The sequence below is a fragment of the Diabrotica virgifera genome, chromosome 2 (genome assembly GCF_917563875.1).
Source record: "Diabrotica virgifera virgifera chromosome 2, PGI_DIABVI_V3a".
NCBI classification, from domain to species: domain Eukaryota; kingdom Metazoa; phylum Arthropoda; class Insecta; order Coleoptera; family Chrysomelidae; genus Diabrotica; species Diabrotica virgifera.
The window spans coordinates 207,392,011-207,412,304 of record NC_065444.1 but is presented as its reverse complement, the minus strand read 5'-3'; the positions used below and the strand labels follow the sequence as shown (position 1 = coordinate 207,412,304).

At 32.4% G+C, this 20,294-nt stretch overlaps 1 protein-coding gene across 1 annotated transcript in view; it reads left to right on the top strand.

Annotated features, from left to right (window-relative positions):
- Positions 1-18,898, top strand: part of LOC126879778 (stomatin-like protein 2, mitochondrial) — a 55,840-nt gene extending 36,942 nt beyond the window's left edge. The window contains exons 4-5 of the mRNA XM_050643028.1: positions 12,147-12,500; positions 14,943-18,898. Coding sequence (XP_050498985.1) covers positions 12,147-12,500; positions 14,943-15,134 — 546 coding nt within the window. The 3' untranslated portion in view covers positions 15,135-18,898. The remainder of the gene's footprint in view (positions 1-12,146; positions 12,501-14,942) is intronic.
- Positions 18,899-20,294: the final 1,396 nt, after the last annotated feature.

The window sequence follows — 20,294 nt, the reverse complement described above, 5'->3', positions numbered from 1 at the left end:
ATGCCACTTAGGCACCATCAATTTGTAGATATCGATTTATTAACGTACTTTAAAATATCATTGCAGTAGTCACATTTTTAAAATAGTTTGAAACTAAAAAAAAATGATTTATCCATACAGCGTGATTGGTCAGTAAAGCTTTGTATATCCAATATAAGTAATAGATAGTAATAAAAGTTAATAACAAAAATTGTAGCCAACTTTGATTACATATTGATAATCAATAATCGTAAATTGTAAGTTTTAGACAATTATTCAGTCATGGCTTACTTTAGACCCGTAATTATTAATAATTTTGCTCTGAAAAATGAAAATATCTTGAAAACTAATAAATGTACACATAGGGAATGTTATACAAAAATTATAGTATGGTAATGGTACTTTTCGATAATGATATAAAATACAGGGTATTCTATTTAAAATTACTGAGAAAATAATGTACTTGCGTTTTGTCTCACCCTGTATTCAATATAAACAAAATTAGCAAAACAAACATTTACGAAAATTTTGACAATAAATAAAAAAATATGACGTCAATAAACCATTGACCTTGTGCTTGCTTTTATTTATACAGGTAGTTAAACTTGTTACGATTTTCATATAAAATTGGTTATAACTTTATAAATACCCCGTATAACATACCAAACCTTTATATTTTTGTAATCGAAAAGTTATGAGGATTTCGAATATAAAATAAAATACAGGGTGCTCTATTTAAAAAAAACATAAGTTTGGTCTGCCACTATTTTATCGAACACCCTGTAACATTCTAGCTAATTTTGTAATGTGAAGCTCAAAGTTCGCTACAATTTTTGTTATTAAGTATTATCGCTATCTATTACTATAACGGATCTACGGAGCTTCACCCCACTAATAATTAATCACCCTGTATAATAGCAGTTAAATATTGCATTGTTAGCTAGTTCTAAGCTATCCTGAAAATTCCAGGTGTCTAGGTAGCCTAGAACTACTTTTAAAATGGATCACAAAATTTGTGGAGTCAGTGACACCAACCAAGCCAAGTATATAAAAAGATTTTAAAATGGAAAGTCCCCACTTAAATGGAAAATTTTACTTAACTTTTTTTAGTTTTAGGACTTACACTTCACAACCCAGTAGGTCCCCATAAGCTTGAGTGATTGCAAATTTAGCATACTTTCCTCCCCTACTATATTGTTTTAAGCGTTTCATCTATTGTATTCTTAGTTTGCAAGACTTAAAATCTTTACGTTACTATATGTACTTTAATTTTTAATATGCTGTATTAATATGTGTCTGAGGATATAGTTTACTTCCATATGTTTGTATGTTTTTTATTTATATGTACCCTGGTTATTTCTGGACTTTATAGCTTCATCTAATGCATTTCTAGGTAGTTGTATTTTTGACATTTTTTAATGTATTGTTCAGTTTCTAGCCGTAGGTCTTGCTGTTAACGATGTTGCCCCCAATACATATTATTTATTTAAGTTTTTCGCACATATGTATATTCGAATTTTGCTTATATCATCTCATGGTCGGCATAACAATTGGTTCAGTGTTGTTTAGGGGGCTTTCTATTCCATTCTCTACCATTTTTTAAATGCTGTCTCTACGAGAATGTATATCTCGGCAAGGTACAATTATTGCTATTACATGTAATGTAAATAATATACAACTTTTAGAAATATTTATTATTTTGTTTAATTTATTTTGAAAAATTTACAAAACCAAAATATTTATTATACATATACAAACTAATCTTCTTTTATATTTTCACAAAAAATATATGTATTTTGGAGACATAATATTCATCACATTGAACTGTACTAAGTAACTGAACTTGGACTCACAGGAGCAGCGAGCATGATCAGAATCCAGAATGATCTTTCAAGGCCGTTCCATTGCAAACGTGGAATAAGACAAGGTGATGGGCTATTGTGTCTTTTATTTAATCTTGCTTCAGAAAAGGTAATTCAATGATCCGAGATTGACACAAATGGCACTATCTTTAACAAATCTGTGCAAGTCGTCAGATATGCAGATGATATCAATATTATAGCTAGGTCCACAGAGTCTCTGACTGATGCAATTTGGTTATTAAGGGCTTCTGCACAGAGAATGGTACTAAATGTATGTGTTGTACTAGGTCAAGCAACCAGACACATAGAAGAATAATAATTGACAATTTAGAACTGGAAGGTGTAGACTAGCGGTTCTCAATCTTTTTGTGTCATGTACCACCAAATACTTTTTATTATTTTTGGTACCACCTAACTGAAATACATATCTAACTAGGTGATCTAATTAACTATAATAGTGGTACTCATTTTGGCTGTTTTTGCGTTTTGTGTACCACCTCAAAAAATGAAATGTACCACCAGTGGTACATGTACCACAGATTGAGAACCGCAGGTGTAGACACCTTCACATACCTAGGCTCGCTGTTGACTAAAGATAACAATGTCAGTGAAGAAATTAAAAGAAGAATAGTGCTTACCAATAAGCGTTACTATTGCTTGAGACGTTAGATGGCTTCAAAACTAACCAGAAAAATTAAAGTGACTGTCTATAAAGCAATAATAAGATCAGTGCTAACATATGGAGCAGAAATTAGTCCCTTGCACAGAAAGACCAAGAACTGATTAGATGTTTTGAACAGAAAATCCTAAGAAGAATATTCGGAGGAATACAAGAGCAAGGTTTGTGATGTATGAGTTACAACTTTGAGGTGTATAGAAGTTTTGATGAGCCTGACCTGGTGATCGCCTGGTTATCAAGCTAGAGGAAAGTGCAACTGCCAGAAAAGTTTTTGACTGAAGAGGACTGATGGGACAATGAGCCAAAGAATGCCCGAGACTTAGGTATCAAGACAGCCTTGGGGATTACTTAAAATTGAGAGTTTCCAAAATAGAGGTTTCCACTTCCGAAATCATTCCTCTGAAACGGAAATCAAAACGTCAAAATAAAATTATTTTAAAGTAAAATTATGGCTTATTCCCAATAAAACTTCCTCAGCATTCCTCAGTTGCTGTCTTAAATCTGATTTTTGAATGTTTTTGTAAAAATTTTATAATGTATGTATTTTTTTTGTATGGACAATAATATTGTGTATGTTATGTCTTCTTCTTCTTTACGTGCCATCTCCGCGACGAAAGTTGTCAATCATCATTGCTATTCTCACTTTTGCCACTACAGCCCGAAAGAGTTCAGTTGAGCTGCATCCAAACCATTCTCTGAGATTTCTCAGCCAGGACATTTTCCTCCTACCTATGCTGCGCCTTCCTTGAATCTTTCCCTGCATAATTAATTTTAGGAGTTCATATCTGTCACCACGTGTTATATGACCCAAGTATTGAAGTTTTCTTATTTGGTGGAATCCAGTATCTCCCTGCTGTTCTGTATTCTCCTTAGTACTTCCTCATTGGTTATTCTGTCTGTCCAGGAGATTGGTTATTCTGTCTGTATCAGCACTCTTCGATACGTCCACATTTCAAAATCTGTTCTATTCCAATCTATTGAGGCATTGTTTATTGAGAGTCCACGTCTCCACACCATACAAAAGAACAGAAAATACATAACATTTTAGTACTCGCTTTCCAAGATTTAGGCTGAGGTCTCTACTACATGACATTTGTTTCATATTAGTGAATGCACTTCTAGCCTTTTCTATTCTAATTCGGATTTCTTTGGTATAATCGTTTGTTTCACTAAGGTTTGTCCCTAAATAGTTATAATTCTGAACTCGTTCTATCGTCTTATTATTTACGTGTAGATGGATGTTTCTAATAGTTTTCTTTGATACAACCATGAATTTCGTTTTCTTTATGTTTAGTGACAGACCAAATTCTTCACTCGTTGCAACAACCTTATCTAAAATTCTTTGTAGATCTGTAATAGTTTCTGCTATTAGTATTGTGTCATCGGCGTATCTAATTTCACATTTGGGTAGGCCATTTATTTTTATGCCTGCTACTGCATCTTCTAATGCTTTTTTGAATATTTCTTCTGAGTATGCATTAAACAGTGATGGCGACAAGACACAGCCCTGTCTAACGCCTATTTTGACTTTTATTTTATTGATGTTTAAATTATTTATTCTTATGACAGCTTCTTGTTCATAATACAGGTTATTTATTATTCTTATATCCCGTGTGTCGATGTTCTTTGTTCTCAATAGTTTTATTAAGGGATTATGTTTCACCGTATCGAATGCCTTGTTATAATCTAGGAAGCAGACATAGATTTCCTGGTTTACATCTAAACATCTCTGTATCAGCATATTTACTGCAAATAATGCTTCTTGGTTCCTTGAGCATTTCTAAATCCGAACTGAGTTTGTCCAATGTCTTGTTCTAACTTTTTGTATATTCTACGATGAATAATCTTTAGAAATACTTTGAATATGTGGCACATTAGACTGATGGTACGGTGTTCGCAACATTGTCTGGCGTTTCTCTTTTTTGGTATAGTCACGAATGTTGATAGAAGCCATTCTTTCGGTAATTAGTCCGTTCTTTAACGGTAAAATATTGCAAAACCTCTAAATTTTAAAGAACCGCTTGGATTGACATGAAATTTGGCATACACATAGCTAACAAACAAGTCAAAGAAAAAAAGTGATATTGTGCCGATATGTGCTTTTGCCCTGGGGGTGGTTTTCACCCCCTTTTGGGGGTGAAAAAATATTCGTCCAAATAAAGTCAGGAAATTGGCTAATTTTAAGTAACTTTTGTTCTATAGAGTTTTTTCACCAAGTCAATACTTTTCGAGTTATTTGGCAGTGAATATGCTCATTTTTTCAACAAAATAACCACGCTTTTAGACGGTTTTTCGCAAATAACTCAAATAGTAAGTATTTTGTCGAAAAAACATTCTTATCAAAAATATAGCCTGTAAAAAATTTAAAAAAAAATGGTGTATATATCACGTCTCTACACCTAGTAGAAGCAGCGTTATAGCTAATGAAAAATAGGTTCATATTCGTCAAATTCCAAATGGAATACCTTAACGTGAAATAACCAAAAATGAAGCACATTTCGGGGAAAACTCATTTCAACTTATTTAAAGTGTTTAAAAAAAGCTTCATTTTTGTTTTATAAAAAAAATTTCTAGCATCAAAATTAAACAAGTTACGCTCAAAATAAAGTTACTACCTTTTGGTTTTGGTAAAAAAATCGAGAAATTCACCCCCTAATTAGTATCTTAAATGAACTTAATCGTTACGACTTCACAAGTTTCTTGACTCGTGTATATATTGTTTATATGATCTGTAAGTTTCATCAGTTCAAAGTCCTTATTTTTAAAAGGGCTGTAGTTAGAAGGGGTTGAACGAGTCACTGATCACGAATGTATGCAAATTTAGAAACACCAAATCTTAATCAATTTTTATCTAAGAGAAAAACAAAAAAATACCAAGTTTCTTGTAAAAGGTATATAATAAAATACCCTAAATAAGGGTCACAATACAAAACGTTTTCGGATTAAGGAATCCATCATCAGTGTTTAAAAGCCCTAAAATTAAGTATAACCTAATTAAATGAGATAAAAGTTAAAATTGACAGAGGTTTTCAAGAACAAGAGGTCATACTTACAAAATTTGCATGCCTGAGCCACCAAAATGTATCGGGCAAAAACCCTTTAAATGTAAATAATAAGGATGTTTTACATATTTATATAAAATTCATTAGATGGTATAGATAAACCTGGATGTTACCCAGGGCAACACAGGACTCTCTCCACGTGGTTGGAACTTTTTTTGGAGAAAACCTCACATATTGGATTTCAATGGCCAACTGACAAATGAATTCAAGAGCAACCCAAAATGACATCAAGAACTGTCAATGTAACCTAGTTGTAATGTTACTTCAGCCACAACATTAAAGATTAATTTAAATGTTTTAAGATAAAAAACAGTATCAAATTTACAAATAGTAAAAATAAAAGATGTTCACAAAATATGAAAGATTTTATTCTAAAAATAATGCATTAATTAAGTATTCAAAATAGGGAAATGAAATGTTTACGTTACAGGAAGTTATGCAGTCAACAATACCAATAGGTGTTGTATTGGTGGTATAAAATTGTCAATACGATTAGACAAATAATGGTAAAGGTCTTATACTAGGAACACAAAATAGTATGTAATGTGTACATATTATGTGTACGATTTTAAGAGTATTGATGAAATGATAATTGTTTAATGACTGATAACTTTCTTGGTAGTCGACCCCACATAAATTGTATAATGATAGAAAAAGTGATATGATAATTGTAAAAATACTGTTTTGTTTTTATCTGATTTTTATCTGAAAATGAGACTAAAGTAACTTGATGAAACTGAGTCCTCCAGAGACCTGACATCAAATTGGTTAAAAATGAAAGGGTTGTAAAGTACGGGGGGGAGTAGGACGGTGTGAGAAGTCTGACAAAGTATGTTGTGATATTGTACCATGGAAGATGTGTAGTGTGTTGTTATGAAATAATAGTTATCTATCTATAAGCTATGAGATGAGGCTAAGAAGACAGGTGGCTGGAATGAGACTCAATTCTGATGGATGTGGTTGTATATGTGATGTAGGAGCTAAATTTTGGAAAATTAAAGCTGGTGTGAAATAATGAGGATGTAAGAGGATGAGGTACAAATGAGTATTAAAGAGTTAAAGTAAGATGTTGCTTATCGACAATTGGGAGTGAAATAGATGTATGTGGTCGTCATGAATGGTGTACCAGAGAAGAGGAAATTGTATCTGATGTGGTTTATGAAAAAAGTTGACGGTGTAGGGGTTGAAAATCTCGGTTAAATGACACATGGCGATTGACACAGTTAGGACTTCTCTGCTTCTCTTTAACTATTTCTAAGTCTTCATACAGGTCCAATTTTAGGAAGTTTTTTTGTGAAATATTATGTAATAACGAGACATCTTCTGGGATATTAAGGGTATGTTTGTTTTTTACAAGATGTTGAGAGAAAGTAGAAGTGTTTTCTCTTTTGGTGTGCTCTAAGGAGCGTGAAGATAAGGATCTACAGGTCCTACCTATATATGTAGCGTCACAATCAGAACATTGTAATCTATACACACCACTACGATCCATGTAGTTGATAGGGTCTTTGGAATTGGTAAGACACTGTCCCAGATTGTTGGGCACTTTGAAAGAAAAATGAGTATTATCAACTGCTCTTTTAAGAATATATCTAATGTCTCCAGAAAGACGTTCATGAAGATATGGTAAGGAAGCATATGAGGGTTTGAAGGTCAAGTCTCTAGGGAAAGCAGTCTCTCTCAAGACTCTAAGGTGTCTCTTTTGAATAAGTTTGTAGACAATATTAGGATCGTAACCGTTGTTGAACGCTATTTGACGAAGAATATTAAGTTCTTTATCATAGTTTGATGGTGATAAAGGAATAGTTTCAAGTCTATGGATGTAACTATGGAAAGCTGCATATTTATGTGACATAGGGTGGTTAGAAGATAAAGGTATGACATGATCAGTCTGTGTTGGTTTCCTATAGATACTGAAATCGAAATGGTCATCTAATCTGGTAATAGTGAGATCAAGAAAGTTAATTGATTGGGAAGATTCTAGTTCCATAGTGAACTTGATGTTAGGGTGGATTTGATTGACTTTAGAAAGCAATAGGTCAGCTGAATTAGAATTACCGGAAATGAAAAGCAAAATATCATCTACATATCTAAACCAATGGAGTATTTCCGGATTTTTCATGATATGAGTGGATTCTAAATGATCCATGAAAATATCAGCTAGGAGAGGGGATAAACAACTACCCATGGCTAGGCCATCAGGTTGTCTATAAAATTTATTATTAAATACAAAGAAGTCTTGAGCTAGACAAAATTGTAGTAATTGGATGATGGAATTAGTAGTAGACGTAGTAATAGAGTTGGCTCTTAGAAGAGAATGTACCAGATTAATAGTTTCAAGTTTAGGGACAGAAGTGAAAAGGTTGCTAACATCAAGTGAAAGCATAGTAATGTTGGGACGAAGGTTTATTTGTTGGAGATTGTTGACTAGTTGAATGGTGTTTTTGACTGAGAAGCGAGGGGTGAAATTCGTCAAGTTGTTAATGAGATTTAATATGAATTTTGATAATATAGATACTGGTGTGTTTATGAAGCTAACAACTGGACGGATGGGGATGCCCTCTTTATGTATCTTAGGTAAACCATACAGTCTGGGTGTCAAAGGATTGCTTGGTATTTTATAGTAGGGAGCAAACTGTTCTGAAAAAAATTCTGCAAAGGGTTTCAGGTTGTCTTTAAGTTTATTGATGAACTTTTTTGAAGGATCGTCTGTTAGTGGAATGAAGTTGTTGTTAGAAAGAAAAGTGATGACTTTGTCATTATATAACGTTTGATCTAGAATTACTAAGCAGTTACCCTTGTCTGCTTTGCTGATGATTAGATTGTGTGTTTTGATTTTGTTTTTGATTGAATTAAGGGTTTGAAGATGAATGTTCCGTTTGTTGTCAGAGAATTGAGGGAAAGATGAGTTGTGCAAAGAGTTTTGAGAAGTGGAGGGTAAATTGAAGGAAAAGTTACTAGATGTATTTGGTGGAATGATGTGATTAGAAGCGTTGAAAGATGTAGAAGATGAAATATTTTTGTTTTTGAATTTATTGATAGTTATGAAGCAGGAATTACGAATAGAGGTTTTTTTATTTAACGGAACAGAAAGATTTTGAATAATGATATCTAGCTCAATGGAGAGACTCTGAAGGTCTTTTTTAGAAACCTTTCTTGGAATGGAGTATTTGAGTCCTAGATTTAGTAAATCAAGTTCATTTTTATTAAAGACAACTGAAGAGAGATTTTTAAGTCTTGGGTGGAATGAAAAATTGGAAAATTTGGTATTGTTCCTGTTATTTTGATTTAGTGAAAAAGATTTATTACGAATGAGTTTATCAAGTTTAGATTTAAGTGTATTGAATTTAATAAAGGTTACATTGTCCAATCTGTCCTGGACATCATTCAAAAAGTTACTCAGGTTATCAAAGCCTATAGAATGAAGTAAAGAGTCATATGTTACCTTAAGCTTACAGTTTAGGGAAGTTAAGCTTTCCATAATGGTTACAAATCTCCTTTTTCAATATTTTGAGCTGGAATGTGTTCTTTAGGGTGACTGGAACATTTCCTGGTGTTTTTACTTTACAAAACTTTGGAAAAACATTGTAGTTGATGCATTGGGAGATAAACCATATATCCAGTTTTAAAGTACATCTTTTAGTGGCTAAGCGCATGTATTGGGCAGCCAAGTTGACCATACCGTCAATATACAAAATCCAGGAGGAAAATAAACTTCCTGTAGCTGGCTGTATACCATAAATCACAAAAATACCAAGTTTCTTGTAAAAGGTATATATTAAAATACCCTAAATAAGGGTCACAATACAAAACGTTTTCGGATTAAGGAATCCATCATCAGTGTTTAAAAGCCCTAAAATTAAGTATAACCTAATTAAATGAGATAAAAGTTAAAATTGACAGAGGTTTTCAAGAACAAGAGGTCATACTTACAAAATTTGCATGCCTGAGCCACCAAAATGTATCGGGCAAAAACCCTTTAAATGTAAATAATAAGGATGTTTTACATATTTATATAAAATTCATTAGATGGTATAGATAAACCTGGATGTTACCCAGGGCAACACAGGACTCTCTCCACGTGGTTGGAACTTTTTTTGGAGAAAACCTCACATATTGGATTTCAATGGCCAACTGACAAATGAATTCAAGAGCAACCCAAAATGACATCAAGAACTGTCAATGTAACCTAGTTGTAATGTTACTTCAGCCACAACATTAAAGATTAATTTAAATGTTTTAAGATAAAAAACAGTATCAAATTTACAAATAGTAAAAATAAAAGATGTTCACAAAATATGAAAGATTTTATTCTAAAAATAATGCATTAATTAAGTATTCAAAATAGGGAAATGAAATGTTTACGTTACAGGAAGTTATGCAGTCAACAATACCAATAGGTGTTGTATTGGTGGTATAAAATTGTCAATACGATTAGACAAATAATGGTAAAGGTCTTATACTAGGAACACAAAATAGTATGTAATGTGTACATATTATGTGTACGATTTTAAGAGTATTGATGAAATGATAATTGTTTAATGACTGATAACTTTCTTGGTAGTCGACCCCACATAAATTGTATAATGATAGAAAAAGTGATATGATAATTGTAAAAATACTGTTTTGTTTTTATCTGATTTTTATCTGAAAATGAGACTAAAGTAACTTGATGAAACTGAGTCCTCCAGAGACCTGACATCAAATTGGTTAAAAATGAAAGGGTTGTAAAGTACGGGGGGGAGTAGGACGGTGTGAGAAGTCTGACAAAGTATGTTGTGATATTGGACCATGGAAGATGTGTAGTGTGTTGTTATGAAATAATAGTTATCTATCTATAAGCTATGAGATGAGGCTAAGAAGACAGGTGGCTGGAATGAGACTCAATTCTGATGGATGTGGTTGTATATGTGATGTAGGAGCTAAATTTTGGAATAACTTCTTAAACTTTTTGAGCGTAACTTGCTTAAATGTAATGCTAGAAACTTTTTGTAAAAAGAGAAATAAATCTTTTTTTAACCACTTTAAAAAGTTATAATGGGTTTTCCCCAAAAAGTGCTTAATTTTTTATATAATTATTTCACGTCGAAATATTCTATTTGAAATTTGGTGAATATGAATCTATTTTTCATTGGCTATAACTCTGGTTCTACGAGATCCAGAGACCTAACGCGTATACCATTTTTTTTTTACATTTTTATAGGCTAATTTTTTGCTAAGAATGTTTTTTTTCGACAAAATATTTACTTTTTGAGTTATTTGCGAAAAACCGTCTAAGAACGTGGTTATTTTGTTGAAAAATGAACATATTCACTCGCAAATAACTCGAAAAGTGTTGACTTGCGAAAAAGCTCTATAGAACAAAAGTTACTTAAAATTAGTCAGTTTATTAGTCACCCCCAAGAGGGGGGTGAAAGTCACCCCCAGGGCAAAAGCACACATCGGCACAATATCACTTTTTTTTCTTTGACATGTAAGCTATACGTATGCCAAATTTCATGTCAATCCAAGCGGTTCTTTAAAATTTAGAGCAAAAACCGTGAAAGAATGGACTAAATACACCTGTTCTGTATATGATATTAAATAATTCGACAATTACATGTATATTGCAGTCGGCTATAAGTTGCAATATTTCTGTCGGTATTTCGTCCGGTTCTACAGCTTTCCCAGTTTTCATTTCTTTAATGGTGTGTTTTACTTCTCTTTCTGTTATTTCTGGTTCATTCTCTTCAACGAAATATTCGTTATCTATTGTGTCTCGGTTGTCGTTAATCAGCTGTTCTATATAGTTTGTCCATATCATCAATTTGTTTTCTGTATCCATTACTATATCTCCCTTTTCATCAACTAGTATATTTTGTTTGTATTCTGGTTTTCTAGTTAATTCTTTTATTTTCCTGTGTACATTAAAGCTGTCATGTTTATGTTTTAGCGTTTCTATTTCATCACATTTTTCTTTTAACCAATTATTTTTTGCTATGCGAATCTGTCGCCGTATTTCGTTTTTTGTTTGCTGGTATAACAATTTATTTTTGTCCTTATATACTCTTCTTTTGTTCATTAAGTTTAGTATTTCGTCTGTCATCCAATCTTTTTTCTTTTCTTTGGATTTGCGTAGATACTTTTTTGAAGGTTCTATTAAGTATTTTTTCCCAGTTTTTGTTGATATTCTCTTCATTGTATTCCCCTTCAATCTGTACGACGTTTAGACGTCCGTTAATTCTTTCTTTGATATTTTCTCTGATTTCTGGATTTCTTAGTGCACTTATGTCAGTTCTTTCTTCTTTTGCTGTTTTCTCTATTCTTTTCATTTTAATTTTCATGTGAGCTACTAAGAGATTATGATTAGATGATATATCTGCTCCAGGTTGTGTTTTGACTGCTGTAATACTATTCCGATATCTTTCTTTGATCATTATGTAATCTATTTGATTTTTCATTATCTGATGTTCATTATCTTTTGGCGATTTCCACGTGTACAAACGTCTATTAGATAATTCAAAGATGTATGACTATTAACGTGTAGTATTTTATGTAGTATATTTTAAATATATTTTGTTTTAGGTAGAGGCTGAGAGAAAAAAGAGAGCAGCAATTTTAGAATCAGAGGGAGTAAGAGAAGCCGATATTAATGTTGCAGAAGGTAAAAGAAAAGCACGCATTCTTGCTTCAGAAGCTGATCGCCAAGAACAAATTAACAAAGCAGCTGGTGAAGCTGCAGCAATATTAGCAGTTGCCGAAGCACGATCTGGAGGTTTAAAACTGGTTGCAGAAGCCTTACAGAAAGATTTAGGTCCCAATGCTGCCTCCTTAAGTATTGCTGAACAATATGTACATGCATTTAATAAATTAGCTAGAACAAATAATACCTTGATTTTACCAGCAAATACTGGAGATGTTTCAAGTTTGGTTTCACAGGTTTGTATAGTAAATTTTACAATAGCAGGGATGTTTGAAAACAATATAACAAAAAAAAACAATAAATGCTTCAACTATCTTACTAATACAAAAACTAAAGTCTAAAATTGGTTTTAATAGTGTTTCTCCTCCAAGTTTTACAGCCTCTGTCATTTCGCCGTCTTCACTCTGGGCTTTGTTATTTTTTATTTCGCTTAACAAGTTATCCGGAGTAATTCTCATCCTTGGTTGATTATTCTTTTTCTCTGATGCTTGTTACTGCCCCTTATTTGTTGATTACTTGTATATATAGGCCTGGATCCCGCGTACAAAAAAAAGTTAATTAATAGCAAGCTGAAAATTTGTTAATAGCTTAACGGTGTCTGGTCTGGCAAACTTTGATGTATGGGAACACTGGAACAGGGGAAGTTTTAATTGTGGAACAGGTTAACAATTTGGAACGTCAGATTACGAAAACGTTGCATGTATTTTGTCGGACAGAACTTCCAATTGATTTGTTACCATTTCATTAAACTTTCATGCAAAAATCAGACTGGTATTTATCACCAACTGGGCATTTTAATAAGTCCGACACGTAGAACATGTCAAATGACAGGAATTATGACAGGTGATAAATATCAGTCTGCTTTTTGCATGAGAGTTTAATGAAAGGGTAACAAATCAATTGGATGTTCTGTCCGACAAAATACATCGGACGTTTTCGTAGTCTGACGTTCCAAATTTTTAACTTGTTCCACATTTAAATTCACCTGTTCCAGTGTTCCCGTACATCAAAGTTTGTCCGACAAGACACTGTTAAGTTATTAACAAATTTTCAGCTTGCTTTTAATCAATTTTTTTTCGTACGCGGGATCCAGACCTAATAATTCAGTGTAGAAGTTTTTTGTTATATTCAGCAGTTTTCCTCTATTTGTTGATGGAAAACCTTGGTTGTTTTTTAGTTTAAAAATCTCTCTCTCTCCTTTGGAAAGCTTTCTGCGCAACACCTTCATATTCTTATTATCTTCTATATCAGATTGAATTCTTTTACGTTTTTCCTGATTTCATTATATATTCTTTTGTTCGGCTACTTTAGGTCTTCTGAGTTTCTGTTCTAATATTACTGTTAGTAATGATATAATATTTTTCGTATTTTGGTTGAGTTTCTGTCGATTTTCGTTCTGTTGTTTGTGGTGTTCTTTTTCCAGTTCTTTGATGCCTTTAATTATGGTTTCATTTAATTTAATTCGAATATCAAGTTGGTAATATCATTTCATATTATCTAACTCATTTCTTCAAAAGCAACTGTAACATAGTCTGCATAGTTGGATTCTTTGTTAGGGGGAGTGGGGTCCATTTAGTATTCATTGTGTTTCATCAGACCATTTTCGATCTTTTTTTAAAGTTTATTCTAACCTTTACTCTAGTAATTCTGAGGTCACTTTCTATTGTATAATTATTTATCACTGTTACGTTGGTTACTACTTCTTTCTTCTGATAAGTTATAAGTTAAGTCTATTTCGTTTTTTGTTTGTCCATCGGGGCTTATCCAAGTCCATCTTGTGCTCTTTTTTCTGGAAAAAACTATTCATTATAGACAATGTTGTGAAAAAAAGTTATTTAGACTATAAAAAGTTATTTACATTACTTGCGTATTGACAGATATATTATATGACAAACATCGATACAAGGAATGGAACACTTTCTCATCTCTTCTTCTATAGGGCTTTTCATCGATTGTCATTTGTTTCGAGCTTGTCATATCGCCACCCTCTATGAAAAGTATAACTCTGAAAAATGCCGTTAAGAGTAGAACTTTCAATGAACGCCGCGAAAAATATTATTTTCGATTAGGTATATGATTGTGAACATTATAATCCCTAATAGTGTTAGCGAAAAAATTTATTTTTTGAGGAGAATCAGTAAAAAACATCATTTGTGTTTTTGGGTCCACGAAAATTATAATTACTAAAAAGTTCTCAGAAATAATTGTTTTCGTCGGCAGAAACAGAAACAGAAAGGGAAATAATTGTTTTCGTCGGCATCTATTATGAACTAAATCTTTTCGTTATAAATATTTTGGGAGTTATAATCTTCGCGGACACGCATATAAAAACAATTGTATCGCCAACACTTATCAAAGAGTTATTTTTTTCACTGGAAATGTATTAGGAATCACATTAAGCATAGGTACCAGCGATATGTTGTATAATCTGTGTATAATATTAATGCACACGGATTATACGAGATATGAGAGAAGCTCGAAACAAATGACTGTGAATGAAAAGCCCTATTCTGGCCATGTCGATGACATCTAAAGGTTAAAATACATATGACACGGTGGCGTTAGTGGTGGGGAGTTATACATATTCTTGCTTGTAAATATTAATTGTTTGTATTGTTAATGGCGTAGCTCATTCATTATTGATTGTAGTCTTAGCATTGATCACTTTATAATTTCAGGCAATGAGCATATACTCTACTATTACGAAATCTCAAGAAGTACCAAAAACACGGACACTGCCTCCAAAACCTAGTCAACCTGTTGTAACAGCAGTTGCTGACGATGATTTAGCAGAGTATTGTAGTGATGATGAAGATAGAAAATCATTTAAAGATAAAAATATATCCCCTGACGATCCGTTAAAAAAGTAAACTGAACAGCCATCTATATACTGCGTGTTTTTTATATCGTTTTTAGGTTTTTAATGGAAGTGTAGCCAATACTTCTTTGTATACATAAGTGTAGTAATCTTTTTCTCATAGGCATCTTTCAGTGCGTCAAAGTTTTTCGATTTCTTTCTAACGAATTAAATTGTATGTGACAGATAAAAAGACACGTCCGTGATTACAGACATTTATAACATTTATTCTAGTTGTCGATAGATGGCGCTATAATCGAAAAAAAAATTATTTACGAATTATATAATATATCGACGAATATAATCTGTACAATTTATAAGACTGTACAAATCAAAGAAAATACCATTTTATAAATGCAATAAACACAATTGATTTGTTTTTATGCCAAATTGCAAATAAAATGTGACAACTGTCAGATTTAACTAAAATGCCATGTTAGAATAAACGTTATAAATGTGTATTACCACGGACTTAACTTTTTTTCTATCATTTGTGACGCACTGAAAAATGCATATGAAAAGGACCATAGATAACATGTAACATATTTTTTTATATGTAGTGAGGTAGCTATGAATAACTGTTGTATAATGTGTTGGTCACTCCGAGAAGTCAATACAGGTTCTTACGAAGCGCAACGATGCCAGTTCGCAGCCTCAGCATGGACCGGGTTAAATTCTTGTATTTAAAAGCCACCTCTGGTGTCCGTACCGATTATGTCGCCACGCGGTTCCTTTACTTCTCATTTGAAAAACATTGCCATATACAAGCCGTACTGACATCTCAGAGTGATAAACACTATATGTAGATGTTTCAAGATTTTACAAAATATTGTAATGGATCCTGCTTTAGTAGATTTTTTCCTGTCAACAGATTCAGCAGAAAACACGGGTACTATTATATGTGAAAACTAGAAGTAGTATTATGTGATTTATTTCTTCACTATCCTATGTTTTGTTAGTTTAAATAGTTGAGACAATCTCAACTGTTCACACAGTTTCGTTTCAGTTTCCCAAGTTTTTTAGACAAGCGTATTTTTTCCGCTCTTACCATCAATGTTTCTGTCTATAGTAAGAGATAATGTCAGCTTCATAGCCAGATAGTCAGTCGGTTCATTAGACTGGCAGATTCACTTCGAAGTAATTATCTTAACAATTGAAGACTACAGAGGAAAAACGCTGTAAGTCAATTTTTCTCGATTTTTTGATGAATACATTTTTCGATACTTGGATACACGTAGTACAATCCACAAATATCAAACAAAATAAAAGTGCAATAAGTCAAACGTTAGAAACGAATAAAATAATGCTGTACAATGGAAGAGCGCTGCAAGTCAAGGTTAAACTAGGCAACAATGCTATAAGTCAGAGTTAGGTGCTCAATGCGCCTGTCCGTAGGGACAATTTACAACGGAAAATCACAGTCAGTGTTCAGCATTCATACAAGTTGTTTATTTTAGTATCATTATTATCATAATCACAGTTTGTTTTTTAACGTTTAGTAAGTTTGAACTATTGTTTATTAATATGGAAAGCGAGGACAGTGAAATTGAAGAGGCTTTACAATCAAAAACTACAAGAAAACGAAAAAGTTTTGGGCGAATACGTGATGTAGCTTTGATAGATTTGACTCTATTTTAGTGACCTTTCCTATAAGAGGTCACTCCTACATGGAGACGGATAAAGATTTTGGTATCGTTAACCAAAAAAGTACAGCAGAAACCCCAGAAGATTGGGAAGCAGTGTTACAATTGGCTCGTCAAAAACCTGCGCCTTATAAAGTAGAAGAGGTTGATAACTACTGCGTGCGTAGCTGGGACACTTTTCTTGCACCTATGTATGCTACAAAAGCACCTTTTAAAACTAGACCAATAAGAAAATTAAGCATTTCAAAGCAACATCCCAGACTAATTTATTTCAGAGACACCTACAATGGAACAATGGTTTCTGCTGTCATTAACAAAAAAGTGACTGGTAGGGAACCACCGTATACTGGAAAAGAATTCGTTTTTCCTTCTCGATCCTATACTGAGTCACTGCCCATTCCAATGGCAAAATACAAAGATCTCCAACTTTTAAAAAAAATTTGTTCAGAAAAAGGAAATTTCCCATTAAAAATAGTTGATTGTAAAAATGCCACAAGGAAATAGCTTCAGAACAACATTCAGAAAAAGGAAGAATGTATTTTGATCAGCTAAAAAAAAACATGACTTATTTTTTATCTTAAGAATTTTACAATGTTATTGATTCACTTAACAGATAATATTAATGTTTTTAGGTTTAGTTAAGTTAAACAAGTCTAGTTCTGTTTATTTTTTTCTTTCGTTGAATTACAATTATATTTTGTCAACTACAGCGTTTTTGCCTTTTTCCTCCAGACCTTTGGTTGTTTTTTTTTTAATTTCTCTTGTTACCTACTGTACATGACAATTTCAGTTTTATAATATCATGCTTTGTATATGAGTTATCAAATACTCAATGCAACAGTGTTTTAGCATGTTTATTTATGAATTATGAAGTTTTGAATCTAAAAATCGCGTTTTCCAAAAATTTAAAAAATTGACTTGCAGCGTTTTCTCCCTGTGTTTCGTGTTTCTATCTACAGGGTAAACAGAGTAATACTTAAAACGCAATAGTATAAAGCCCAAAGGATCTGTAAGTGAATCGAGCCGATTAGCCGATCGATGAATAAGTAGTAGGTCCCGCTAACGTTCATTCTTATCTCTACCTGATGACTTTAAGATGTTAGAAAAGAGGAAAATGCATATATAACCTTTTTCTTCGATATAGGTACATATTGCACCCCGATTGCAATAGTGCCATATCCCTAAAAAATGGAAAATCGTTTTTTGGCCTAACACATTCCTTTAGGGGTTGTCTTTATTTTGAAATAATGTCATATAATTTAGTTATCTTAGAATCTGCATAGTGCGCCTGTGTCGTTATTACCATTTCCGGTTTTGGCACTCTCTGCATTAGCAAGCGTGCAACAAGAGAGTTTGCGTTACGCTGTGGTCGAGAGTGGATGTGTAATAAGTACCGTTCGTTTTTAAATATTGCTCTAACATGTGATAATGCATTTGTTAGGCATAGAAAAATTACTCAAGTAAAACTTCTCTAGTTGATAATCCCTACTCCTCGAATTTTGAATATGGGTGCCTTAGAAATAACGCCTTATCATATTTTAAGGGCGAATTTCAGGGTAAAGCAATGTCAGTAACTAAAAATAAATATTAGCATTAGATAGCCGTCATACATAATTAACATGGATGCAGAATTTGATTAACTTTAGATAAGGAAATTGCAGAGGGAAAAACGAAGATTTCACATAACATTTCAGGGTTAAGGCACTAATGAAGTCGGAGTGCGATACATGTTAGTCATTTTTTTTTGTAGTTTTATTGTTTTTGGCGGTTCTTCATCTTTATACTCAATACTTAAAAAGTTTTAGTTGGTTACCCAATTATTTACATAGGTCCTTTGGCATTCTTTTTTCACTCAATCTGCATTTTTGTTCTGATATGTCATGATATTATGATTAAAGAGTACACATTATGAATTTTCTTTAGCATTTAAAGTACATACTTAGACAAAATTAATTTAGTTATGTGTATATTAAGAGATTTGCTACAGTTCCAAATAACAATAAGGTAAAATAAGAACTGAAATTATTAATTGGTTGAAAATGATTTACTGTCTTAAATGTTCGCAACTCTTCCATATATTTATGGTTTATTGCAGTGTACATATTTTTTTAGTAAATAAAATAATGTTTGCTGATTTTGTTTTAGTTACTTTAACGTGTTATGTATGAAGTTTATAGGACATAAGCAAAATCGCCTTTCAGAACCACTATAACGGACGGTTTATGTTAACATTGGAAGTAGTTTTTTTTTTTAATTTCAAAAACATCTCTATTCATGTTATCACGATAATCAGCCGATTTAAAAGGTCTGCTCCATCAAAAACCATGTTCTCCACCCGCATGCAATATAATATGTTTCTTTACCTCAGTTTCGACGTGTCTTATGGATTTTATACTCTCATCCTGCTAAATCCGTTTTATTCCACTTTAGCAAAAATCCACGTTTCGTATAAATATATAAATGAAGCGTGTTCTTTTTTATATATATATATATATATATATATATATATATATATATATATATATATATATATATATATATATGTGTTTATATATATATATATATATATATATATATATATATATATATATATATATATATATATATATATATATATATATATATTAATGTGATATTCAAAGATCGGTGTGCTCAAAGCAATTGATTAGATAATTAATTAATTAATTAAATTTAATTTTAATGATGCACTTATGATTTAATCACACTATTTAATGCTCTAATCTCAGGGTTTTATATTCTCGTGCTTCAATATCTCCTTTGCTTTACATATGATAAATAAGGTCAAAGACTAACGGAATAAAATACATATATGGTACAAAAACATCTATTGAAATAAATTCACCCTCAAAATATCCTCTAAAAATAATATCTCCTATTCTGATTATTGAAATACTCCTACCACTATCTAAAGTACTTATTGAAATTTGCGTTATGAATAATTCTACAAAAAAAAATAAAACTGTCTCTCGGATGATGAGTTGTCCAAATTCTTGTCTCTGGTCGCCTACAATTTACTCTTAGCAGCCCCCTATGTAGTCAGCAATCTCGCAACAAACTATTGCAAGCCTATTGTCATCAATGACCCCCTACAGATGCACGTATCTTTCAAAAAACAATGCTAGCCTTTTCTCCTCTCAATAAACTGAATCTATTTCTCGTTACGGCATGCAACGGTGACTCTTGGAATATAAGTAGAACAATATAACTTACAATGCTTTACGTGATGAGCCTCCGTCAGGACACTTATTTCAACAAACTCACAGCTATTCATTTATCTGCCTTACTACTTCAGGAGACTCTCAGAGATCACCACTATTCGACTTGACGATCATTTAACAACTATCGTCTAGAATCACATTCGTTTAAAGGCCAGCACTAAACAGTAACGTTGAAAAAATTATTCTACCGTAAAATTAAATTATGTAAAAAATTATGAAAGTCCACTGACAACGATTCCAACGAATTAAATTCAAAATTGTCAATGTCAGATTCAACACCAACTTTTCCTA